This window comes from Gopherus flavomarginatus, chromosome 4 (genome assembly GCF_025201925.1).
Source record: "Gopherus flavomarginatus isolate rGopFla2 chromosome 4, rGopFla2.mat.asm, whole genome shotgun sequence".
Lineage (NCBI taxonomy): Eukaryota > Metazoa > Chordata > Testudines > Testudinidae > Gopherus > Gopherus flavomarginatus.
Genome location: NC_066620.1, coordinates 127,441,449 through 127,467,446, shown reverse-complemented (window position 1 = coordinate 127,467,446; position 25,998 = coordinate 127,441,449). Strand labels below are relative to the sequence as shown.

The window sequence follows — 25,998 nt, the reverse complement described above, 5'->3', positions numbered from 1 at the left end:
ATGCCAAAATTTTTGCAATAAAAGTTCCCTGGGCACCTATGTTTCTGCCTCTGGGTATGCACACTGCTGCCTACCTCTCAACACCTGTATGTCTATCTCCCGCTGAAACCCTCTGACCTGCAGACCAATTCACAAACTGGGGAAGATAGGCATTAGTTCACCTACTTCATCCTGGGTGGGGCCCAATCCAGTAGGCAGCCTGAGCAAGCCAACTGGATCAGGGCCCTCAGGTGAGTTCACACAAAACAGCAGGGAGAAGAATGTTAGGAGCCAAACTCAGGCACCTATCTCTGAGACGATCCAGGCTTAGTGACAGCTCCCCTCCTAGCAGGCTGGCTTTTGTGGATTGCAGTCTGAGGGTATGGCTACACTTGAAACTTCCGAGTGTGGTCGCAGCGCCAGCACTGGGAGAGAGCTCTCCCAGCGCTGCACGTACTCCACATCCTCCACGGGTGTAGCTTGCAGCACTGGGAGCCGTGCTCCCAGCGCTGCGGCACTGTTTACACTGAGGCTTTACAGCGCTGTATCTTGCAGCGTTTAGGGGGGTGTTTTTTCACACCCCTGAGCGCGAAAGTTGCAGTGCTGTAAAGCGCCAGTGTAGCCATGGCCTAAGGCACCTCTCTCTCCCCATTCACTGTCAAGGAACTCAGGCACCTAACTTAGGCTTTGTAGTGATTTTCAAGATGGCTAACTCCTTTTGTGTATTGAGGCATAAGCCAGCAACACTTCTGAAATCAACACTCAGGAAAATATACTTTCAGTGGCGGCAATCCAATGCTTGATTAATTTTGTTTTTTATACAGTCTGGGTAAAGATTTTTAATGCTACGAAGATATGCATATACCTAGCCTAGCCACACACTAATAATAAAGTGATTAAAAATATGCAGTCACTATAATTAAACAATAGTAATGGCTGAGTAGGAGGGCATTTTCTAGCAATTAATAAGCAGCTTCGGAATTGAGGGTAGAAGGTGATGTTCAGCACCCTTGAAGTTCAGTTCTACTCTGAAAAGTTACATTGTAAAAATGGTCCCTAGATCATTTGAGAAACAACCCTAAGGCCATGGCTACACTAGAGAGTTGCAGCGCTGGTGAGGGGGTTACAGCGCTGCAACTTAGGATGTGGCCACACTTGCAAAGCACGGCCAGCGCTGCAACTCCCTGGTTGCAGCGCTGGCTGTACACCCGGTCGAGCCTCGGGTGTAGGGATTCCAGCGCTGGTGATCCAGCGCTGGTCAGCAAGTGTGGACGCCCACCAGCGCTTTTATTGACCTCCGGGGTATAAGGAGGTATCCCAACATACCTTAGAAGCCTCTCTGGTAATCATGCACACTCCACTGCCCTGGGCTCAGCTGACCCCCCTTTAAATGCCCCGGGAATTTAAAAAATCCCCTTCCTGTTTGCTCAGCCAGATGTGGAGTGCAATCAATCATTCAATCAATCAGCAACCATGCCTCCACGCCCCAAACGAGCCCCAGCATGGAACAATTCCGAGCTGCAGGACCTCATCAGTGTTTGGGGTGAGGAAGCTGTGCAAGCACAGCTGCGCTCCAGAAGGAGAAATTATGATACCTATGGGCAGATATCACAGTCCTTGCTGAGAAGGGGCCATGAACGGGACGCGTTGCAGTGCAGGCTCAAAATAAAAGAGCTGAGGAGTGCTTACTGCAAAGCCCGTGAGGGAAATCGCCGCTCAGGAGCTGCCCCCACAACCTGCCGTTTTTACAAGGAGCTGGATGCCATACTTGGGTGTGACCCCACTGCCAATCCTAGGAGCACGATGGAGAGTTCAGAGCAGGGAGAAGTGTGAGAGGGTGTAGAGGAAGCCGACACTGAGGCTACTGGCGTGGAGGGAGACACCCCGGAGTCCCAGGAGGCATGCAGCCAGGAGCTCTTCTCAAGCCAGGAGGAGGCTAGCCAGTCGCAGCAGCTGGAAGTTGCTGATGAGGAAGAAGCTGCGGAGCATGCTCGGGGTAAGCAGATTTTTATGTTTTGGGAGAGGAGGGTTTGGGTTATGGCTGCCTGCATGCATGCCTAAACGTGGAATAGCCCATTGATTTGCTCTATCACGTCTCTGTAATCGGCCTCGGTAATCTCTTGAAAAGTTGCAGCCAGAGTGTGCGCAATGTGCTTTCACAAGTTTATAGGGAGAGCCACCGTGGTCCTTGTCCCGGTCAGGCTAACTCGTCCGATCCACTGTGCAGCGAGGGGTGGGGGAACCATGGCTGCACACAGGCAAGCTGCATAGGGGCCAGGGCGGAATCCACATTGCTGTAGAAGACCCTCCCTCTCTTCCCAGGTAACACGCAGCAGTGATATATCTGGCAGTAGGAAACCCTGTTGAGAATTTAGGGATACTTGAGTGCAGGGCGCCAGGTTCGCGGTCCCCCCCCCCCCAGCCCCGCGGTGCGTTCCGGTCTCCCCACCTCCTTCCAGCACGTAGCCAGCCCCGCGGTGCGCTCCAGTCTTCCCCCTCCCCTCCTTCCCAGCAGGCAGCCAGCCCCGCGGTGCCCTCCGGTCTTCCCCCCCACTTCCCAGCAGGCAGCCAGCCCCGCGGAGCCCTCCGGTCTCTCCCCCCCCGCTTCCCAGCAGGCAGCCAGCCCCGTGGTGCCCTCCGGTCTTTCCCCCCCCTTCCCAGCAGGCAGCCAGCCCCGCGGTGCCCTCCGGTCTTCCCCCCACCCTTCCCAGCAGGCAGCCAGCCCCGCTGTGCGCTCCGGTCTTCCCCCCCTTCCCAGCAGGCAGCCAGCCCCGCGGTGCGCTCCGGTCTTCCCCCCCACTTCCCAGCAGGCAGCCAGCCCCGCGGTGTGCTCTGGTCTCCCCCTCCCCCTTCCCAGCAGGCAGCCAGCCCCGCTGTGCGCTCCGGTCTTCCCCCCCTTCCCAGCAGGCAGCCAGCCCCGCGGTGCGCTCCGGTCTTCCCCCCTACTTCCCAGCAGGCAGCCAGCCCCGCGGTGTGCTCTGGTCTCCCCCTCCCCCTTCCCAGCAGGCAGCCAGCCCCGCGGTGCCCTCCGGTCTTCCCCCCCTCTCCCAGCAGGCAGCCAGCCCCGCGGTGCCCTCCGGTCTTCCCCCCCACCCCCTTCCCAGCAGGCAGCCAGCACAGCTGTGCGTTTCCCACGCCCCTCACCAGCAGGCCGGCAGTTACGCGGACCGCCCCCCCCCCCGCCAGCAGCTCGCCACCTTCCTGTTCACTACTGTCCCCTGTGCAGGACACCAGCTACCTCCTGTACCCAGTGCAGATAAACCCCAGTGACCTATCAGTCAATTCCCCCTCCCAGGTGCAGTCGGGGCAGAAACACTCACCCCATTGCTCGCCATGCCTTCGCTTCCCTGGCCTGTCTGTGTTATGTTAGGTATGTGGGAAGGATGCTACAAAAAGTCTAAAAACTCCTTCACTGTGTGATAATAAACAATGTAGCCTCTGTGTATTACATGTTTCTATCTATGTTTTTTTTAGTGACCTTGACTAATGCAGCCGGATCACCGGCCTCACGTCGCTTGCAGAACTTGAGAAAAAATCCGCGAAAATCAAAAGAAGAATTGATCAAAGCAGTTATGATTCACTACAACAGAGAAAGTCGGAAGACGCAGGAATGGAGAGAGAAAATGTATGAGTGGAGGCAAACAGAAAGCAGGAGAAAGGAATTGGTTACCAAAAAAACCTCAAAGCAGATGATAAGCCTCCTGGCTCGCCAAACTGAGTCTTTCGAGTCTCTCGTAGCCATGCAGGCAGATCTGTACCGTGGTAACCCACACCCCTCCCAAAGCTCTCTTTCTTGTTCCCCAGTATTTGCACAAAACACCTTTCTCCAGCAGCCAGTTTCTTATTACCCCCAGCTTCCCCCAACACCTGTACGATCACCTACCAGCCCTGATAACTACAATTCTTACCCTGTGCACTCCACTCCCATTACCCTGCAGCATAGTAATCCTGAAGTGCAGCAGACATTGAACAGTAATCCAAACAGGACACATTCAAACCTCTGAATGTACAGTCCACCACCCTAACCCCCCTGGCCTTTTATGTACTGTACTTTGAATAAAGGATTTTATGGCTTTTACAATACGTTTTATTATTGCAGGAAGTGGTAAATATTGTACCCCAAGGTAGAAAGGAGCACAGCAAAGGCACCAAACATTACTGTTGGCTCTCAGCATCAAATTGCTCCCTTAAGGCATCCCTAATCCTTGAAGCCCTTTCCTGGGCCTCTCTAATAGCCCTGCTCTCTGGCTGTGCAAATTCATCCTCTAGGCGTCGAACCTCGGAGGTCCATTCCTCACTGAATCTTTCACCCTTCCCTTCACAAATATTATGGAGGGTACAGCACGTGGATATAATAGCGGAGATGCTGCTTTCCCCCAAATCTAGGTTCCCATAAAGACACCTCCAGCACCCTTTCAAACGGCCAAAAGCACACTCCACAGTCATTCTGCACCGGCTCAGCCTGTAGTTGAACCGGTCCTTGCTCCTGTCAAGCTTCCCTGTATACGGTTTCATGAGCCATGGCATTAAGGGGTAAGCGGGGTCTCCAAGGATCAAAGTGGGCATTTTGACGTCCCCTACTGTGATCTTGCGGTCTGGGAAAAAAGTCCCGGCCCTCAGCCTCCTGAACAGGGCACTGTTCCGAAAGATGCGTGCATCATGCACCTTTCCAGGCCATCCTGAGTAAATGTCAGTGAAACGCCCACGGTGGTCCACAAGCACTTGCAGAACCAAAGAGAAATACCCCTTGCAATTAACGTACTCTGATGCCAGGTCAGGTGGTGACAGAATAGGAATATGCGTCCCATCTATTGCTCCTCCACAGTTAGGGAAACCCATTTCTGCAAAGCCATCCACAATGTCCTGCACGTTCCCCAGAGTCACAGTTCTTCTTAGCAGGGTGCGATTAATTGCTGTGCAAACTTGCATCAGCACCATTCCAACGGTGGACTTTCCTACTCCAAACTGGTTCGCCACCGATCGGTAGCTGTCTGGAGTTGCCAGCTTCCAGATTGCAATAGCCACCCGCTTCTCCACTGGCAGGGCAGCTCTCAATCTCGTGTCCCTGCGCCGCAGGGTAGGGGCGAGCTCAGCACACAGTCCCATGAAAGTGGCTTTTCTCATCCGAAAGTTCTGCAGCCACTGCTCGTCATCCCTGGTTTGCAGGACGATGTGATCCCACCACTCAGTGCTGGTTTCCCGAGCCCAAAGGCGCCGTTCCACGGTGCTGAGCACGTCTGTTACTGCCACAAGCAATTGAATGTCTTGAGCGTCAGGCTTTTCAATATCATCGTCTGACTCCTCACTGTCACTTTGCAGCTGAAGGAATAGCTCCACTGCCATGCGTGATGTGCTGGCAACATTCATCAGCAAGGTCCTCAGCAGCTCAGGCTCCATTTGTAACAGAAATCTCAGAAATCGCGCTGCAGACTCACAATGCTGCCAAAATGCTCGGAATGTGTAGCAAAGCACCACGGGGCGTTGGAACAGGAAGCGGAAAGACCCGCACACTTCCTTCCCCTTCCCACAAGCCACAGCGCCAAAATGGGACGAGGTGCTCTGTGGGATAGCTGCCCACAATGCACCACTCCCAACAGCGCTGCAAGTGCTGCAGATGTGGCCACACTGCAGCACTGGTAGCTGTCAGTGTGGCCACACTGCAGCGCTGGCCCTACACAGCTGTACGAACACAGCTGTAACTACCAGCGCTGCAAAACTGTAAGTGTAGCCATGGCCTAAGTGCGTATTGAGGATCAGATCTGCTTACTTGTGTGACAGAAAAGATTTTGCTGCTCTTTACTCCTGTTAGCTTTGGGAATCTGGTTCTGCCTAATCATCAACAGAATTGGTACCCAAGTTCCTCCAGAACTGCATTTCTGGTGACTGTGCATGAGCCAGAAAAGCCCAGTTTGACTTTGAGATCCCAGGTTGAATTTACTAGGTTGCCTCTCCATCCTCTTCCCCCTGCTCCATTTTTTTTACTTGTAAACTGGGCACATTTAACATGGAAACCATTAAGACACAATAAATATTGAAATCCATAGAACTTCTTTTTTAGTCACTTTAAAAAGAAACCAGAAAAGAAGAGCCTAGTTTAACTGACTGGAGATGCCTGGCCTGGAAGACTATATTCTTATTGTAAACAGTGAAACTATAAAAATATAAATAAAAACTCAAATCAGTGATTTTTTGTGTTGAGAAGTCAAAAATGTTGAGAAGTCAAAAATGTTCCCCCCAGATTCAGTACTCTGCTTAGGGTTTTGGTCTTCCCAGCAGGTAAAGACCAGCACAGTAACAAGACAGTGTATTTTCATTGTGCCTTTAGTTTGTGATACCCAGTAAATGTCATTCAGTTAAAAATGCCCTACCTTTCTCTGTCACATATGAGTTAATTTGCTCATTAACTACTAACAAGAGTAATTCTATTATAGATGGTCCCACCGTGCAAGAGGGTGAAATCCTGGCCCCACCGAAGTCAGTGGGAAAACTTACATCGACTTAAATGGGGCCAGATTTTATTTATGGAGTATATAATAGAATCACTCATAGACCCATTGATTTTAAGGTCAGAAGAGACCAGCATGGTCATCTAGTCTGATCTCCTGCACATTGCAGACCACAAAACCTCACTCATCCACTCCTGTAATAGACTTCTAACCTCTGGCTGAGTAACTTAAGTCCTCAACTCATGGTTTAAAGACTTCAAATTACAGAGAACCTAGTTTAAACCTGAAATAACCTGTGCCCCATGCTGCAGAAGAAGGCAGAAAATCCCCAGGATCTCTGCCAATCTGATCTGAGGGAAAATTCCTTCCCAACCCCAAATATGGTGATCAGTTAGACCCAGAACATGTGGGCAAGACCCACCAGCTGGACACCTGGGAGAGAATTCTCTGTAGTAACTCAGAGCTCTCCTTGTCTAGTGTCCAATCACCATCTATTGGAGATATTTGCTGCTAGTACTCACTAATCAGTGACATGCCATTGTAGGCAGTCTCATCATACCATCCCCTCCATAAACTTATCAAGTTCTCTTGAAGCCAGTTAGATTGCTTACCCCCATTACTCTCCTTGGAAGGCTGTTCCAGAACTTCACTCCTCTAATGGTTAGAAACCTTCATCTAATTTCAAGCCTAAACTTGTTGATGGCCAGTTTATATCCATTGTTCTTGTGTCCACATTGGTGCTTAACTTAAATAACTCCTCTCCCTCCCTGGTATTTATCCCTCAGATGAATTTGCAGCGAGCAATCATATCCCCTCTCAGCCTTCTTTTAGCTAGGCTAAATAAGCCAAGCTCTTTGATGCTTCTTTCATAGGGTAGCTTTTCCATTCCTTGGCTCATACTAGTAGCCCTTCTCAACACCAGCTCCAGTTTGAATTAATCTTTCTTAAACATGGCAGACTAGAATTGCACACAATATGCCAGATGAGATCTCACCAGTGCCTTTGTATAATGGTACTAACATTTCTTTCTCTCTACTGGAAGTACCTTGCCTGACACATCCTAGGACTGCATTAGCCTTTTTCATAGCCACATCACATTGGCAGGTCATAGTCATCCTGTGATCAGCCAATACACCCAGGTCTTTCTCTTTCTTTGTCACTTCCAACTGAGATGTTCCCCAGCTTATAGTAAAAATTCTTGGTTTTTGTCCCTAAAATGCATGACCTTGCACTTTGCACTATTAAATTTCATCCCATTTCTATTACTCCAGTTTACCAAGTCGTCCAGATCTTCTTGTATGATATTCCAGTCCTCCTCGTTATTGGCAAGACTATCGAACTTTGTGTCATACGCAAATTTTCTTAGTATACTCCCACTTTTTGTGCCAAGGTCAGTAATAAAAATGTTAAATAAGATTGGTCCCAAGACCAATACCTGAGGAAAGCCACTAGAAACCTATCTCCAGATTGAGAGTTTACCTTTCAGTATGACCCATTATAATCGTTGTTTAAACCAATTCCTTATCCACCTTTCAATTCTCATATTAAATCTTCATCCTCTCCAATATAGCTAATAATTCCCATGTGTAAATGTATCAAATGCCTTACTAAAATCCAGATAGATTAGATCTTCTGCATTTCCTTTGTCTACAAAATCAGTTACCTTCTCAAAGAGGGAGATCAGGCTCATCTAGCACAATCTACCTTTTGTAAAACCATGTTGTATTTTAGCCCAGTTATCATTAACCTCTATGTCCTTTACTTTCTATTTCAAAAATGTTTTCTAAGACCTTCCATACAATCAGGGCTACCCCCGGGGGGGAGAAAGTAGGGCAATTTGCCCTGAGCCCCGCAGGGGCCCCCACGAGAATTTTGGAGGCTCCCCCTGCGTCCGCCTTCCCCCATTCCCCGGCGCCTCAGTGCTCCGTTCCCAGGACTGGCCCTGGACAGAGCTAAAGTGGCATGGCTCTGCTGGGGCCTGAGCTCCTCCTCCGGTGCACTGAGGCTCCAGGAGAAGGGGGAGGTGGGAGTAAGAAGCATGGTAAGCCCCTCTGAGCCGGACACTCCTGTGATCCCCCGCTCCAAGTCCAGCCCCTCTGAGCCAGACACCCTCCTGACCTCCCCCCCTACAGCCCTGACCCCCAACTCTGAGTCCAGCCCCTCTGAGCCAGACACCCCCCTGACCTCCCCCCCTACAGCTCTGACCCCCAACTCCGAGTCCAGCCCCTCTGAGCCAGACACCCCCCTGACCTCCCCCCCTACAGCCCTGACCCCCAACTCCGAGTCCAGCCCCTCTGAGCCAGACACCTCCTGACCTCCCCCCCCACACAGCCCTGACATCCTGCTCTGAGCCCAGCCCCTCTGAGCCAGACACCCCCCTCACTCCCAGCTCTGAGCCAGCCCTGTGAACTGGGCACCCCTTGATCTGGAGCCCAGCTCCCCACTGAGCACTGGACAACAGCAGCACCACCCCCAGGCAGCGACAGCCCATTGACACCAACCATCGTCATCACTGAGCGACAGCCCATTATGTAAATGCAAACGTATACATACCATTAAAGCATTTAATGTTTTTAAATAATGTATTTCATGTATTTTTAAAGTATTAAAATTTAATTTTTGAATGTATTTCAGTGGTTAGTATCATGTATTTGGAAATGTAAAAAATATAGTATTGCAACTTTTTTTTATGGAAGGGGCCTCCGGAAATTGCTTTGCCCCAGGCCTCCTGAATCCTCTGGGTGGCCCTGCATACAATTGAGGTCAAACTAACAGGCCTGTGGTTTCCTGGATCATGTTTTTTCCCTTTCTTAAAAATGGGAACTATATTAGCAATTCTCCAGTCATAGAATATGACCCCTGAGTTTACAGATTCATTAAAAAGTCTTGCTATTGGGCTTGCAGTTTCATACACCAATTCCTTTAATATTCTTGGATGAAGAATTCCCCCCTGATTTAGTCCCATTAAGCTGTTTGCATTTGACTTCCACTCAGATGTGGTAATTTCTACCTTCATATCCTATTGTCATTAGGCATCCTGCCACTCTCCCATAGTACTTCGTTAGCCTCATTAAAAATGGAGGCAAAGTTTTGTTTAGGTGTTGAGCCATGCCTAGATTTTCTTTAATCTCCACCCCATCCACATGCCCATCCTAGTGGGCCCATTAAACACACAACACCCACAGTCTTCTAGATTATTGAGTCTATTCTCAAACCAGTAAAAGGTATAGTTCCACCCCCACTGTTGGCATTTGGTTTATAAAATGCAGGAGAGGGGGCTATGGAATTACAGAGTAAAGGAAACAACTGTTATCTGTTAGCTTAGAATGAAAAACCACATAAAGTACTTAATGACAAACCAATTTATCAGTAGCATGGTGACAGGTTTCAGAGCAGTAGCCATGTTAGTCTGGATCTGCAAAAAGAACAAGGAGTACTTGTGGCACCTTAGAGACTAACAAATTTATTTGGGCATAAGCTTTTGTGGGCTAAAACCCACTTCACGGGATGCATGAAGTGGAAAATACAGTAGGAAGATATATACACAGAGAACATGAAAAAATGCATGTTGCCATACCAACTCTAACAAGACTAATCAATTAAGGTGGGCTATTATCAGCAAGGGGAAAAAAAACTTTTGTAATGATCATCAGGATGAGAGTGGATGGGTCATTACACAAAGTAATGTAAACACTATTTGCCCAGGCTAATTTTCCCCCTACTGTTACTCACGCCTTCTTGTCCACTGTTTGAAATGGGCCATTCTGATTATCACTACAAAAGAAGAGAGGGACTGACGGACCCGCCGCCAAATTGCCACCGAAGACATGCTGCGCCTTTTCATGGGCCGTCTCATGCACATGCTTCCTTCACTGGTGCCTGGGGGTAGGTCATTTAGCTCCTTTGTCCCCAATATTAAAGTAGGACAGTTTTCCCCATCATTATAACTGGAGGAATTAACTGTATTTATCTCACATAACTATATGGATTCCGTGCAGTTGGTAAAGATTATTAATGATTGCTTATAAAGTGCTTTGAAATCCTTGGATGAAAGGCAATATGTAAGCACAATGTATCATAATCTATGCATGCGGAAAGACTAAATGTTCAGACATTTCTGTGTGTTGGTGTGAGGAACTTCATTCCCTGGGGTATAAAATGAGACATACTGACAATGGAGAGAGCCAGCCTACAGAAGGAGAGTGCTCTGGACGTCAGCTCACTTAATTCTTCACTTCAAGAACAGCAATGTTGTTGTGATGCTGTCTAACAGGTTGCCAGCTCAGACCAAGGCAGTAGGCTAATTCACTTGCATGCTAAGAGAAATCAAAGGAGTGTCAAAAGGCATTGTAATGTGATCAGGCCAATTCACTTATGTATTAACATAATTCAAAGGAAATGTGATGGTATTGTCTTAATTTATCTATAACCTGTTGGATTTTCTTACATTACAGTTTATATTATATATATATATATATCCCTGTACTTCATTAGCCCTAGATCAAAGGATGTATTACTGTTTAGATGAGAATTTACTTAATGTGTAAAACTGCATGAAAGCTAATGAAGGATTGTTTCTGTCATAATGTCCTTCTGCCATATCATCAGGATGTGTCTTACGTGTGATAAAATGTCAGTACCACTTGTGTTTGGGCGATACACAGCACACAGTCACAGCATGCTAGTTAAATGAAAATTTTGTAATGGCCATACATTCAGGATCAATGCAAGACAGGGAGGGTGTGATGGGGCGTTCACCCCACACTAGCGCTGAAGGGGTTAAGAGAGGCCAGTTAGCCGTAGGCTGCGCCTGCTGGGGAGCTAAGGGGCAATGATAGTAATTGAGAATGAAGCTCACCTGGGCAGGAACAGGCAGGGGGTCTCCTATAAAACCTAGGAGCTGAGGATAGAGGAGGCAGCTGTGAGGTAAGCCTGCAGTCACACACTCTGGTACTAGGTGGAGACTAGAAGCCTGAAAAAAGGGCAGTCCAGGGAAGGAGCAGCAAAGTCTAAGATAGTATAGACCTGAACTGCTGGTTTGAGGGTCCCTGGACTGGAACCCAGAGTAGAAGTTGGGTCTAGGTTCCCCTACCAGCCACTGCAGGAGTGGCAGAGTTAGTGCACGGATATGGAGTCTGCCGGAGACTTTGTGGAAAGAGCTTCTGATGAGACCCTGGAAGGAGAGGATGCGTGTGACGTGGCCAGAGGGTTAAGCCAGGAAGCAGAGACACTGCAGCTCCTGACTAGTGAGAGAGACGCTGCAGAGCAAGTGACTGAGGCAACGGGCTGATTGGGGTGCGGACTCCCCAGATGAGCTACGAGGAGGGGCAGCGAGTGGTGAGTAGTAGAATCCATTGCAGAAGGGGTAATTTCAGCTACCAGGTTTTCTCTTAATCATTATTTATTATTTCATAGCTATTTTAAATAAGAAAAAAATTCTATGGCTAATATAACTGCTCAGTAGACACTAAGGCTCACATTGCTCAGAGTGATCCAAAGGAAATAGCCAGAACTAGTGAGCAACTATAAATTGCATAGGACAAAACTGAGCCTGGTGCAAGACTGGTCTACTTGCCCACTGACAAAGGAAGGGCCTGCTGTATGTGTGCCATTTGAAGCAAGATTTATTAATGATGATGAATGACTGTTCACTTCATCTGAGCTGCCCCAAACCAGAGAGACTTGTTTTTTTCCTTAATAAAAAGCTCCACCCAAACAAGTGCTAGAAATAGCACTTGTCCCACTGATAATGCCTCACTTTTCTCCTGTTTTGTGGGGTTCATCAGTTCAAACATGGGTATCTCCCAAACAGTTCTCAAATTCCTCAGTAGCCAAAAGAAAGCAATTGGTTACAGTTTGATGGGACTGCTAACAGTGGGAAGTGAACATTTATTTTCTCTTTCTGCATTTAAATGTCCTTGCAGCAACAAAAACTATACGTATGGGCTGGTGTATCTCTTTGTCCCAGCCTTGGTACTACTATTTGTTGGGTTTGCGTTGAATGGCAGTACCTGGCAGCTCTTCACAGGCTGTTGTGTGAACCCCAGGAAACGATTTCCCAACGGGAATAGCTGCCATTTTTTTCATGCCTTCGGCGAGATCACCTTTAAGGCTTTTGTAGCCCCTGTGATGTGGCTTTCTGTGGTTTTGCTCAATGGGACTTTTTATGAATGTGCCATGAGTGGCTCAAAAAATCTGAAGTACCTGGAGATGCTTTGCCACAATAAATCCAACAAGTGCTTGGAAGAGCTTCCCAAAGTAGCATGTGGCCAAACTTCTCTGTCCTCTTGGGAGACTGAGGAGATCCTACTAACACTTCAAGCGGAATCTCAGGTAAGATATCATTTTAATTCAATCATGCTTTGTGTTATCCTTTTTTTTTATCATGAGGCCCTAAAATCAAGTGTCCAGAGAGTTTAACTATAATTTTAAAAAATGTCAAATACATATTTCATTGCAATGCAAGCAGGATTCAGACTGCGTTTTATGGGAGTGTCAGAGAAGTGAAATATCCAGCGCCTCAGGCAGATTTCTGTAAGCAGCATAGCACACCAAGGTGTGGAAGGGTTTGGCAGCTCAGAAGGGCTTGATAGGATATTTGCCAACAGAGGGAGGTGGGAGAATTTTAGCAATGTGGCTAGAGAATTCAGGTTGCTTGACGTTTTTGGGAAGAGGGCTGAACAAAAGGTTTAATCAAAGTATAGGAATGGTAGGCAGGGTTTCGAGGATTGGGAAGGGAAAAGCCTAAGCCTAACCCTAACCCTTCTATTCATCTTGAAGGGTTTTGGGACAGTGGTTGGTCATTTTTAGGGTAGTTCATAATACAACAAGGCTCCTCCAAAGTGTACGGCCCCCAGGATTTTTGCAAGCCTTGGGCTGACCCTGAAGGCAACAGTAGAACAACAATGTTAAACATCTGGAGACAATTCTTTTGGAATAAAGCTTTATTGAGTTTAAAATTAGGAAGAAAAACATATGTGTACCTTGTTAGAGGGCTCATGCCTTTGAATAGGCCTCATTTAGACTTTCTCTTTTTTTAATAGCAAGATATGAAGTACCCCAGCAATTATTTTAAATTGTGCACTTCACTTTCAACCATTTAGTAATGTAGACAAACATTCCGTTAGTTTATCTGTACATACAATAATCATTCTAAATATATATAATAATGTGTCATAAGAATTCATTAATACTTCAGACAGTAAGATTTATTACATGTATTTTGGATTTATACTATTAGGGCCTGATCTAAAGCCCATTAAAGTCAATGGGAGTCTTTCTATTGACTTCAGTGGGCTGTGGATCAAGTCCATAATCCCTATGTTTAAAGTGCTGAGACTTAATTTTTGGTTAGAGCTGTTCAAAATGTAAAGGTATACAGAAAAATAATATTTACATAGCTGTGTAGATCATATGATCCTGAAAATGACATCCAATTTAATCTCTGACTCTACTGATGGTCCTTACAAATTCAGGGCCTCTGCTTGTGAATAGAATTGACACTTGGTGGATCACTTTATTTTCAAAATCTTGTATTTTATTATCACTTTTCAAGGTTTTTATACTGAGCATTTAAAGAACATAGTCTCAGTGCAACAGTAAGAACCAGAATAACACTAGTTCTTCTCAATCTAATTTGAGTTTGCGATCAGCTTTTTTATTATAGCCTTTTCTTTGTTCTTCGATACCAAATTATCCTTTCTTTAACAGGTCATAGGGTGGTGTGTGATAGTTTCTGCTGCTTTTCTGTCTTTGTTGATCACTTGTTATGGTCACTGCCAATCTAATACCAGCCATCTCCAAAAGATGTTTTGGAAGATCTACACTGAGAAGGAGAAGGAACAATTTGAAAAATATTTTGAGGACTATGCCACCAAATTGAGCGAACGAAATCTGAAAAGCTTTTTTGAGAACAAGAAACTGGAACCCTTTCCCATGCCAAATTTCCGGGCCTGGGAAGAAGCTTCTGCTTTGGACTCTTTCAACATTAACCAGAAGATCTTCAGCACACTTCATAAACTAGTGGAAGACAGCATGAAAGAAAATGATTCCAGTGAGGCACAAGATACAATGGTAAACTTAGGTGAAGGAGAAACAGTTTAGCTAATATCAGCTTTCATTAACATTATAATTTAATATAATTCACTACATTTTTCACTTTTCAGTCTTCATTTCTGTTTTTCTGGTAATGACCAGTTTTCTGCCATAATTTCTCTCTCCCACCAAACTTCTATAGCACCTCCTCAGGCAAGATGGCAAATGTCTTCTGAGCTCTAATAGCACAACCCAGGACTCAATACAGTTCCATGAGGTCCATTGTCCTACACAGACTAACAAAATAGCTTTCCAAGGGATGTTCCTCTTCTCTCATATGTGTCTACTGTGCTCATGTTATTTAAACAAAACAAATACACCCTTAATGTTACTGTTTTTCATAAATGAAATTCTGTCATTGTCCTTCTTTCCTAGAATTGGGTATGCAACCCAAAGACAACCAGTGAAACAGTAGAATTTGATACTGTTCAGCTTCATTATGCTTGGTACTGAGGCCAGCGGTTACTAATTTGAATGTGCTGTCCTTTGTTAACTACCTTGTCTGCTTCTGCATACATCTTGAAAGGAGTTAAAGTGTTGTAAATGTGGAGCAGTCAGTGTACATTAGGCTTGATCCTTCACCACTGATGTCAATGGTAAATATTCCATTGAGTTCACTGGGTTGAGGAACCGGCAGACTGAGGTTAGCTGAATTTTTATACTCTGGGATTTTTAAAGGAAATGGCCTTTTCCCTCTTTTGAACCTGTAAATATTTTTTTCATACTCTACATGAGACCTAAGCTCTGCACCACTTAAGTCTCACTAAATTAATCAATGTACAGGCTTTGTCCTGATCCTCAGCACAAAGAAGAATGTCATCCTTTATAAAATGTGAACTCTAATGGATACTTTTTTCTTTTTTTAATTATGCGTTAATATTTTTTGTGCTTTGCTTTGTCCTGCCTTAGCACATAATGGACATACTCTGTATAATGAGGGAAAAAATGAAAACTGAAATTAAAGCGTGTGTGTGTACTGGCTTTTTGAAATGTACTGTGAATAAGTTGATGGGGAAGAACTTCAGTGGGGATTCACTAGTAATTGAGTGTTTTGCTGAATCAAGGCATAAAGTGGAAGCTCCTTGCTTTCCTACATTGAGCCCTGCAGCAAACACGAAGTTCATTCATTTCTAACAATTTTAGAAGATTTGGTGACATGGCGTGAAATCTTGGCCCCATTTAAGTCAGTCGCAAAACTCTCATTGACTTTAATGTGGTCAGGATGTCACCAATAGTCCCTGCCACTTAAGTCCAGGGCCCTGCACAAACAACCTATTCACATCACATTGCAGGATTGGAACCTAACAGACAAAAGAAGATGGGAAAGGGAGATGAAGGACAAGTGTTTCAGTAACAGGGTCATATGTTTACTATGGGCAGCATTTTATTGATTGATTAAGACTGATTATTTTGCATTGTAATAAAAATAGGGAATTCTGGCTCCTAGAGAGAGGCTAAGAAAGGAAGGTCTAGTGGGTAGGCCAGTGGACCAGGACTCAAAACCTGGGCTAAATTCCAAGCTCTGCCACAGGTTTCCTGTGTTACTTTGGCAAAACACTTAATCTACCCTGTGCCTCAATTTTCACTACCTCCACACCTCACTAGGATTTTATAAGGATTAAATCAAGTAATGATTGCGAGGTGCTCAGAAACTGAGGTGATGGGGGCCATGTAAGTACCTCAACAGAAAAGAATTGGTGGCACAATAGTGTTTGCATTTTTTATTACAGTTTGCTTGGGTGAAGCTCATATTTAAGATGACTGTGCATTAGAATACATCATGCTTTTTCAGTTTGCTAACCATCTATGTAGTCTCAAGAAGAACACACAAGTTAAAGCTGCACAAGGTGCTTAGTCTCAAACAGCATCCATATTCCATTATTTAGAAAAATTCTCTATGTCTGCTATATGCACCTGAACAAAACTGCATATTGTCATGTTTACCTACAGAAAACCTGATCCCAGTGGAATCACATCTCTGTTTGATTTCAGTAGGAGCAGATTGGGCAAAATGAAGGAAAAACCATAGTCACAAGTGAAACAAAGGAAGATGCATTGGAATGAGAAAGTGCACAATTTATAGCAAAACAATTTCTTGTTCACAATCATAAGGGCTAGAATGAAAAGCATATCAGTACAAGCACAGTTCTTTATGTCTTTGAAGCATCACTAATGAGCAAACTGGAAAATACAATCACATTTCTAATGAAAAAGAACAGGAATTAGGATGGAGATTTGGGGCCCAGTCACACACTTGTTACTCAAGCAAAACTTCTGATGAAATCAATGGGATTTTCCCTGTGAAAGGAGTAAAGGACTGGTCCTTTTTAAGAATGTATGTTGAATTCTGCGAGGTGGTGACAGTACATTTTGAGTATATGCTCTGACTGTCTTTACCACTCTAAGATGTAACTATACCTGAATCAATGAAGCCATTGCCACTGTGTGGATTTTCTTCCGAAATAGGTAAAAATGGGCAAATTGTAAGTTAGAGAGGATTCCTTCTATCAGCTTCACTTCTTTCTTTTGTGCTTCTTGTCTTCGACCTTCTTTGAAAATATAATTCCTATTTCCGTCACATCGTCACCCTTCAGTCTGTCTTGAACGAAGGTAACTTCTGCTGCTAAGTGAACCTGGAGAGAAACAGGCCCGGTCACTTCATTTAAAGTAATTTTTCTTCCTTTTCTCCATTTAGTTCATCCAGCTGTTTATTCCCACCACAAGAGGGGCCTCTTTCTAAAGTTTCACTATAGAGGAATTCTATAAAGAACCTTAAGAATTGCACAACGCATTTGAGTTAAAAATATATCCTTCTTATGAATTGAAGCATGTATACAAATTTCATTCTGCTAACAATAAGCCAGTATTTTGGTTAGTAGTGCTTAATGTCAGAATGGTGTTTTGCTTTTTTCTGAGGACTGAAACATAAAACAAATGAGCTTCATATTGTGATCTCAAATTCCTGCCCCCCCACGTAGTGAAATGATAACACTTCTGTTAATACCCTTATAAAATGATATCAGAATCTTGAGATTGATTTACAGCCCTGTACATGAAACTGTATTCTTATAGTACCTAGGAAACATATATTATGTGGCAAATTAGATATTGTTTGTAGGAAAGAAGTTTGTGGACAAAATGCATCCTTGGTGCAGTTCTACTGTCTTCAGTAAAGTAATACCAGAGTTGAATTTGGCCCTGCAAGTTCAAAATGATGTGAGTTATGACTTGTTCTGTTGCAGCTTTTGTAAAAGCTTAGATTTGAAAATAAAATATATAATGTTCTTTGCTGTACCATAACTTATTTCTGTTACTATATTGAGCCAAATTCTTCTGTTACCCCAGTATAACAATGGAGCAACTCCATTTATCTGGAGAGAGTAATTCTGAATTTACTGTGGTGTAAACTGAGAGCAGCTTTTCACTTGGTATATTTGGTGGGGTGCAGGAGTTGCTATTGCTAAGTCTGATACTGAGATTAAATATTTATAAGTGATATTACATTTACTTATCCAGTGGTTCCATTTTCCTATATCTATAGGTAACAACAGAGATAAGAAAGTTCAGTGTCCAGTTCTTTACCATTTCCAGGGCTCCTCTAATAACACCACACAGGAGGTTACAGTAGCAAAGTGAACATCGTCCTGCTGGGAGCTCCTCCACAAAGTCCACTAAAGGGTTCTTGTCCAGTATTAAGAAGAATTCATTTTCTGTTGTTTTACTGCAGCTCACACTAGGGGTAACCCCAAGGTACATCTTGAAAGCAACCTGTAAAGGGACAAAAAAATGTGCCACTTGAAACTATTTGTGTGTAAGACAGGCTAGAAGCTTTTAGATGCTACATTCTATTGTTCAGCTTACCAATGAGAATAGAAGTAAGGGCTGAGGGCAGGCAGAGAATCAGGGAGCTATGGCTGGCGACCTGACAGCTTCCCACTCTGCTGTACCCCACATAAGCTTGACACAGCAGAGAATCTGGGCCTATATTGGATTCCAAATAGTGTAGTAGAGGGGTACTGATTCCCTCCACATACAGTGGTTTTAGTCTGAGGTTACTCCATTGGCTTCAGCAGAGTCACACTTCACTTACGCTAGTATATGTGAGATCCAAATCGGGCCCAAAACTTTTATGTATATTTCTGTAAACACTGATGATCATTGCTCAAGAATTCCCATGATCATCTAGTATGTATTTCTGTTGCATTCTCATGTGAAGCTACAGTCAAAGAACAGGAATGATAACTGAGATTGTGATTTTATTTGACAACAGAGCATTGTCTATATTGCAGGTTACAATACAGATTAATAATACTGTAGATATGCAAAATCTGCTTTGCCAGTAGCTAGTCCCATATGGGTATATTTGTGAGGAAGGATCTACAATGACATCATCACTTTATCTAGGCTGCACTAAACCAGCCTCTAGCTGGGTATTTTTCTTCTCAAGAGCTCCTCCCTAATATATTGCTATAAACTTCTGCACAATAAACAAAGCCTTATTTTTTGTCTCTTTTATGGACATCAAACATGGACGGTATCCAAACCTTTCTGAAATTCCTTATGAATAGGAAAACTGCCATTGGTTACAGTTTTATGGCTCTACTGACAGTGGGAAGCGAACGTTTATTTTCTCTCGTTGCTTTCAAGTGTCCCTGCAGCAATGAAAACTTCATCTATGGTTTGGTATTTCTCTTTGCCCCAGCCTGGGTGTTGCTAGTTATTGGGTATTTCATGAATAGCAGGATGTGGAAACTTTTCACAGGCTGCTGTCTGAATCCCAGGAAAATATTCCCCAAAGGCAACAGCTGCCGTTTCTTTTATGTCTTTGGACAAATCACCTTAAATGTTCTGATAGCTCCTGTGATGTGGCTTTCTGTGGCTTTGCTCAATGGAACTTTTTATGAATGTGCCATGAGTGGCTTGAAATATCCAGGGTACTTAAACACGCTCTGCAATAACAAATCTATCAGGTGCTGGGAAGAGCTGAACAAAGTAGCTTGTGGCAAAACCACCATGTCCTCTTCAGAGAGTGAGGAGTTAAAACTGACACTTCAAGCACAGTCTCAGGTAAGAAATTCAGAATAACTGCTTTGTTGTTTAGAATAAAGTTTTGTATTATTCCTTTGATTTATCAGCACGAGATCCTAACATCAGGGCTAACATAGTAATTTAAAATCAGAATGCCTGTACAGTGCAACAAAACAATATAGAATTGGCAAGGTGCAGATTCTATACACTTGCTCAAGTTGAGTAATGTCTTATTCCTCAAGTAGATCACCGAAATCAATGTGAGTAAGAAAATTCGAATCAGAAAGTTTGTTTCTTTAGTGAAAGAGAGTGACTCTTGGGAGAAGAGTGTATTGCATTGCTAGAGAAGGCTGAAGTAATTAAAAAGTCATTAAAAAAGTAAAAAAAAAAAGGGGGGATACTATCAGATTTTTTAAATCAATTATAGATTTTTAACTCTGTTACAAATAGCATCTTAGATTATTAAAACCAAAACTATTTTTAAACAGCTGATTTCCTGTGAACAGTTTATAAGGCTTATTTCATTTTGCATTTCTCTCATCTCGGATAATGAAAATGGACTAGTTAGTTTTACTTTTATATGAAGTGTTTTTATTATATGAAGGAAAATAGAACTATAGCAGTTACAGTGAAATAACAAAAACCATACAAAGGTAAACCATATTACTCACTCATATCCTACAATTCTATTTTATATTTGTTCATTGCTTTGTGATATAAGGAAACTCAGTGAAAAAGAACTAAAGAAATTAAAAAGAGAAAGGAAATGAGGGAAAGATGCATCCCAGGTTACTGCATCCCAAGCAGAAGAAATTTCCTGCAGAGTCAGAAAATGATCATCATACGACAGTCATATCAATCTATAACAGTTGCCAATGCTGGAGACAGTTTAATTTTCAGGTCCTCATGCACTGGAAGAATCCTGCAATGTATGGGTTACAAACAGTGCAGGGGGATATTTTATTGTTCACAAAAATCAGTGTCCAGAAAATTAGAATTAAAAGCTTGGATGTGTGTCTACTGGTCTTAAGTCGAGTATGGGGGAAACAGTGAAATTCATCTGGCTAGCTAATTGTGCATGAGCAGCTAGATCATAGAACCAGAGAGTTCCCCGTGTCAGGGGGAGCACTGAACTGCTAAAAGGATAGATTATATGGGGAAAAGTTCATGTCACAAATTCTGCCAGTTAGTACAACCATGATTTGAAAATAAGCATAATGAGGTTGTTCTTTAAAAACCTCTCTCAAAATTTTTAGTCAATAAAAGAACAAATGGTTCATCAGCATTCTGGTTCATCCAGGGATGTGATCATTCCCCTCTATTCGACATTGGTGAGGCCCCATCTAGAGTACTGTGTCCAGTTTTGGGCCCCACACTACAAGGAGGATGTGGAAAAATTGGAAAGAGTCCAGTGGAGGGCAACAGAAATGATTAGGGGGCTGGAGCACATGACTTATGAGAAGAGGCTGAGGGAACTGGGATTGTTTAGTCTGCAGAAGAGAAGAATGAGGGGGGATTTGAAAGCTGCTTTCAACTATCTGAAAGAGGGTTCCAAAGAGGATGGATCTAGATTGTTCTCAGTGGTACCTGATGACAGAACAAGGATTAATGGTCTCAAGTTGCAGTGCGGGACATTTAGGTTGGATAGTAAGAAAAAAAAATTCACTAGGAAGGTGGTGAAGCACTGGAATGGGTTACCTAGTGAGGTGGTGGAATCTCCTTCCTTAGAGGTTTTGAAGGTCAGGCTTGACAAAGCCCTGGCTGGTCCTGCTTTGAGCAGGAGGTTGGACTAGATGACCTCCTGAGGTCCCTTTCAACCCTGATATTCTATGATTGTATGATTCTCTGTTTCACACTTCTGTGAGCAAATTGTTTACATATTTCTCTCAGGTAAATACAGATTTTACCTGGTAATTATTTTTACATGACAGGTTGCAGATCTCCATATCATCACTATTAAAGCCCTCTGGAGAATGATAATTCCATTTTACAGCAACATTTGAGGTCTTCAAATTTATGAAAACACACATTTTTGCACAATGGAATTCTGTCAACTGAGCATTTCAGTTTGGAAAAGCTGGGGTATGTTTGTGTGGGGCTGGTGGTTAGAGCACTGGCCTATGAGTTGCCGGCTGAAATCCCGCAGGAAAGGATTGGTTTCTACAAATCTCCCAGTACAAAAAATGTTGACAACAAAAGTCATAAAATTGTCAAAACAGGATGTTTTGACATTTTTAGAAGGAAGTTTCAGGTTTTTTGTTTGAAATGGCTTTTGTTTTGAAATGTTAGTTAACTTATACTAAAAAAGCTCATTACAAATTGAAATAAAACATTTTGATTAACCTGATACGCACCTTTTTTTTCTCCGTATTATTGGTGTGTGAAAATTTTTATGCTTTTGACTTTCCATCCCATTTCAGGATGGGAACAGTTTTTGAAATCTCAAAAATTCTCATGGGACAGGAAAGTGGTTACCCACCCAGCTCTAGTGCTAATTTACCCTCTTCTACCTACATACATTTTCCTTGGTGTGAGGAAATATACTGAGCAATTTCAAACATATTATAAACCCATATATTTCTGTGATGAAATCTGCACAGCTGAGACCTTGATATCATCGTCTCTATCCTAATTGGTGAGATGGATTTATATAAGTAAGACACCATTCCTGCTGGAGGTAAGCTTCATTTTTAAAATAATGCTGTGCATTTTTTAAATGCTTTGGTTGATCATTTTGACTTTTCTTGGGTTTCTACCAGTCAATTAAGAAAACTATAAAAGACACAGGATGGTCTTGTGGTTAGGGCAGTGGACTTGGATGATCTAGATTCACTTCCTGTAATTGTTGACAGGTCACTTAATAGTTCTCTGTGTCAGTTTCCCACTGGTAAAATAGTTCCTTTCTCCCACCCTTTATTTGTCTTCTCTATTTAGATTGTAAGTTGTTTGAGGCAAGGACTGTCTCTTACTATGTCCATGTATTGCACTTTTCTCATTGAAACCCTTGTCTCAGTACGGATCTCTAGGCACAACAGTAATACAAATAAATAATAATAAATTTAAAAACCACACAGATCTGTGGCAAAATACAAAATGTAGCATATTCAATATTCTTGATCCTCACTTATCGCATATTTTATTGTTTTTTCTCCAAATACAGAACTCCTGTTGACATCAGTGGGAGTTTTGGGTACAAAAGGAATAAAAAGAAATACACATTATTGGTCTACACTGTGGCTAAGAGATGCACTCTGTGGCTGGGAAAAGAATACTGTATCCTAAACACAAAGAACTGTGACTCTGTCAGTTATTCCTGATCTAAGTGCAATTTAGTTTCAGGTTTTTTGAAGTGCATGGCCTGTTTATTTTCTTTTCCAGGTTCTAGGATGGTGCATCATAGTCACTACAGCTCTTTTGTCTCTGTTAACCACCTGTTGTGCCAGGTGTCAATCTAAAATCAGCCACCTCCAAATGAAGTTCTGGAGGATCTACATAGAGAAGGAGAGAGAACAATTGGAACAACTTTTCCAGATATATGCTACCAAACTCAGTGAACGAAACCTGACGAGCTTTTTTGAGAACAAAGAACCGGACGCCTTTCCCATGCCAACCTTCCGGGCCTGGGAAGATGCTTCTCAACTCTACTCTTTCAACAGCAGTGAGCAGCACTACAGCACCCTTCATAGACTGGTCGAAGATGGCAAGAAAGACATCAGTGAGGAAAGAGAGACAATGCTGGACTTTGTAGATGGGCAGGAAATAGTATAGCTAATGTTCAGCCTTTATAAATATTTTGCTAATGTGATTTAATTTTAACAGTTTTAATCTTTATATTTATAAATATAGTGGCCTCTCTTTCTCCATTCTTTCTTTCTCTCCCAATCAGTGGCATGCCATCTATGAGTGCAATGCACACATTGCATCCCCAACCGGCTGTGCGTCATTCAACTGGCAGCCCAAATCCAACCTGTGGGATGATTCCAGTCCAGCCCCAAAATGGCATCCTCTGCACAGCTTGACCTTGCACATACCATATATGTGCGGTCATGCTGCATGGAGTATGCCATTTTGGACTGCCTATGGCATGCAAATGAGTTGTTGCATCATGCCATACTAAAACTGTCATGGCACACCATCATTACCAACTATATGCTTGCTCAAGAAAGGTGGAAAGAAAGTTCTTCTGTGCTTCAGACTCCTAATCCAAACCTCACTGGAGTCAATGGGAATCTTTCAATTGACTTCAGTGGGCTTTGGATCAGGCCCCAACACTATAAAGAAATCAGCATAGATTTTGATTAGATGATTTGTTCAATGTCAACAAATACAATAGTTCTTTGTATACAACACATAGCATGCCATATCATTTCAATAAAGAAAATATCATAAGTTGGTTATTTAATTTAAATAATGCATTGTTGTTGTTTTTTCTCCCATTGGAAGTCTGGGAATCCTTCCTTTGTAAAGATAGAAAGCTCCCATTTCTGCTTCCGGAGGGTTCTGCGATGTTGGGACTTAAACATGTCACTGGTGCAGGAATATAAAATCTTGTCTGCCGTTGGCCTTGGTCCAGTGGAAAACTGAAGGGGTGAGAGGAAATTCCACATATAGAGAGAAAAGAAATATTTTTGTGGCAGGCTGATTTTATTGAGTGTCTGCAGCAGCTAAAATGTTGGAAAGTTAGAATAAGTCTGGAGTGAGATGAATTAGCAGTCAGAGTAATGGTGAGGTGACTGTGGTATGGAGGTTCAAAATAAGTGCATTAATCACATAGCCCTGTGATTTCTCATAAGGATTTTGAATTCATAACCACCACATTTGGTGACCCATGTGGTGGGTCACAACCACATTTTTCCTTCTTTAGAATTTTTAGAAATATTGTAAAAACTGAACACAAAGCAGCCATCAAGCTCTTTTCCCTTGGGTGACTGGCAGGCTTTTACGTAGCACCTTACCATCAATCTCCTCAATCAAGAAAGAGATCATATTTCTGCACAGATGAACTGTTTTTAAATCAGACTCTTAACAGGTAAATTTCCTCCAATCCTCTGTTCTGTTTTCAGTAAATATATTCACTGTGATCAAGGCAAGGAAATTTCTATTCTGCATTCACATTTTAGTTCCTTTTCCCCTACAATATCCAAGAGTATAATACACATGTAAGATCTAGTACTAATATCTATTTGGGGTTTTTTGTAGAGAAGTTAGTGATTTAAAGCAATTGCAGGATTAGTAAAAAACGGGTTAATACAGACTAACACGGCTACCACTGAAAACTGTAGGATTAGTGTTAGTTGTTGGTGTTAGTGAGACTGATTATCCTCATCTTGTGTGAAGATCCTGATATGGGCCATTAGTAACAATTAGCAGCAGAGACTATGGAGGCAGCAGCTTTTAGGAAAAAAAGCTATAGCAATTCTGTCATGCATGTTATCACATATCAGGCCATTCTCCTTATCTACTCAGTGCTAGAGAGCCCAATGAGCCAACCTCTCTGTGGTAGCAAATGAGTGCGGCTTAAGTAAAGTTTTAACAAACTATGTACACCACCAAAGAATTTGGTTCTATAAAGTACAATAGTGTAAAAAATAATTGCTGCACATCATAAGCCAAATCCTTCAGTCCTTATTCGGTCATAGAGTCAGCTCAATACTGCATAAAATTATTCATGAACAAATATTCAGGCAACAACTGCAAGTTCAGTTTGACACTTGCCTTTTATTTGCTTTCCACAAACATTCATACAATTTTTTATGTACCAGTCTGTTCCTGGTAAAAGAAAACATTGGAATACTTTATATTAGTACTGAAAGTGTCTGCCTGTAGACACAGATACAGATATGGCTTCCATCACTTTAGTATCTGAGCATCTCTTTACAAGGCTCTTCTGGGATTTGAGACTCCTCCAATCAGGATGCAGAATCAATATCATGTTTCTTAGGTGACAAATCTCACCTTTGAACAGCAAACCAAGAATAAGTGAAGGAATAGTCATGGTTAACAGTTTGTGAGAAATTTACAAGTTGAAATATATTTGTATAAACTATTAATGGAATAATTTCAGTTAACAAATTCATTCAAATTGAAGTCTCCTAGTGGATAATTCTTGAGCTGAAAAAGGGCTTAAATTCATTGAATAAATTATTTGCTGAAAATAGTTCATCTAGTTCTAGTCAGTCTTCACTCAAGCAAAATTCAGCTGTTACCAACATGAATTCTGCATAAGTAAGCACTACAGAGTACAGCCCTAAAGCTTGTGCTTATGTGATAAATCCATATTGAAACAGATCCTCAGTCAAACCCCCAACAAGTGTGGGCTTTTGTGCTTTGGATGTTCTGGGAGGAAAATAATGGATGGCTCACATGGTCTTTGGACCACCTAGATAGGGTGACCAGACAGCCAGTGGGAAAAATCGGGACGGGGGTAGGAGGTAATAGGCACCTATATAAG

General features: G+C 43.1%; 4 protein-coding genes across 5 annotated transcripts in view; 3 read left to right on the top strand and 1 right to left on the bottom strand.

Moving 5' to 3' along the window:
- LOC127049179 (uncharacterized) overlaps positions 1 to 25,998 on the top strand; it is a 419,610-nt gene that overhangs the window by 244,500 nt on the left and 149,112 nt on the right. The gene's annotated exons all lie outside the window — the stretch shown is intronic.
- On the top strand, positions 12,219 to 14,547 carry LOC127049255 (calcium homeostasis modulator protein 5-like). Its single transcript, XM_050949867.1, has 2 exons — positions 12,219 to 12,758; positions 14,136 to 14,547. The coding sequence occupies exons 1-2, from the start codon at positions 12,219 to 12,221 to the stop codon at positions 14,526 to 14,528; spliced, it is 933 nt and encodes a 310-aa protein (XP_050805824.1). The 3' UTR covers positions 14,529 to 14,547.
- Positions 14,598 to 25,998, bottom strand: part of TRAPPC3L (trafficking protein particle complex subunit 3L) — a 39,256-nt gene continuing 27,855 nt past the window's right edge. Inside the window, exons 4-5 of one of the 2 annotated variants that reach the window (XM_050949938.1) lie at positions 18,102 to 18,287; positions 14,598 to 17,152 (exon numbers count right to left, since the gene is read on the bottom strand). In XM_050949938.1, coding sequence (XP_050805895.1) covers positions 17,033 to 17,152; positions 18,102 to 18,287 — 306 coding nt within the window. In that variant the 3' untranslated portion in view covers positions 14,598 to 17,032. The remainder of the gene's footprint in view (positions 17,153 to 18,101; positions 18,288 to 25,998) is intronic. The other variant, XM_050949937.1, reaches the window with a different exon arrangement.
- On the top strand, positions 19,023 to 23,966 carry LOC127049252 (calcium homeostasis modulator protein 5-like). Its single transcript, XM_050949864.1, has 2 exons — positions 19,023 to 19,586; positions 22,926 to 23,966. The coding sequence occupies exons 1-2, from the start codon at positions 19,047 to 19,049 to the stop codon at positions 23,313 to 23,315; spliced, it is 930 nt and encodes a 309-aa protein (XP_050805821.1). The 5' UTR covers positions 19,023 to 19,046; the 3' UTR covers positions 23,316 to 23,966.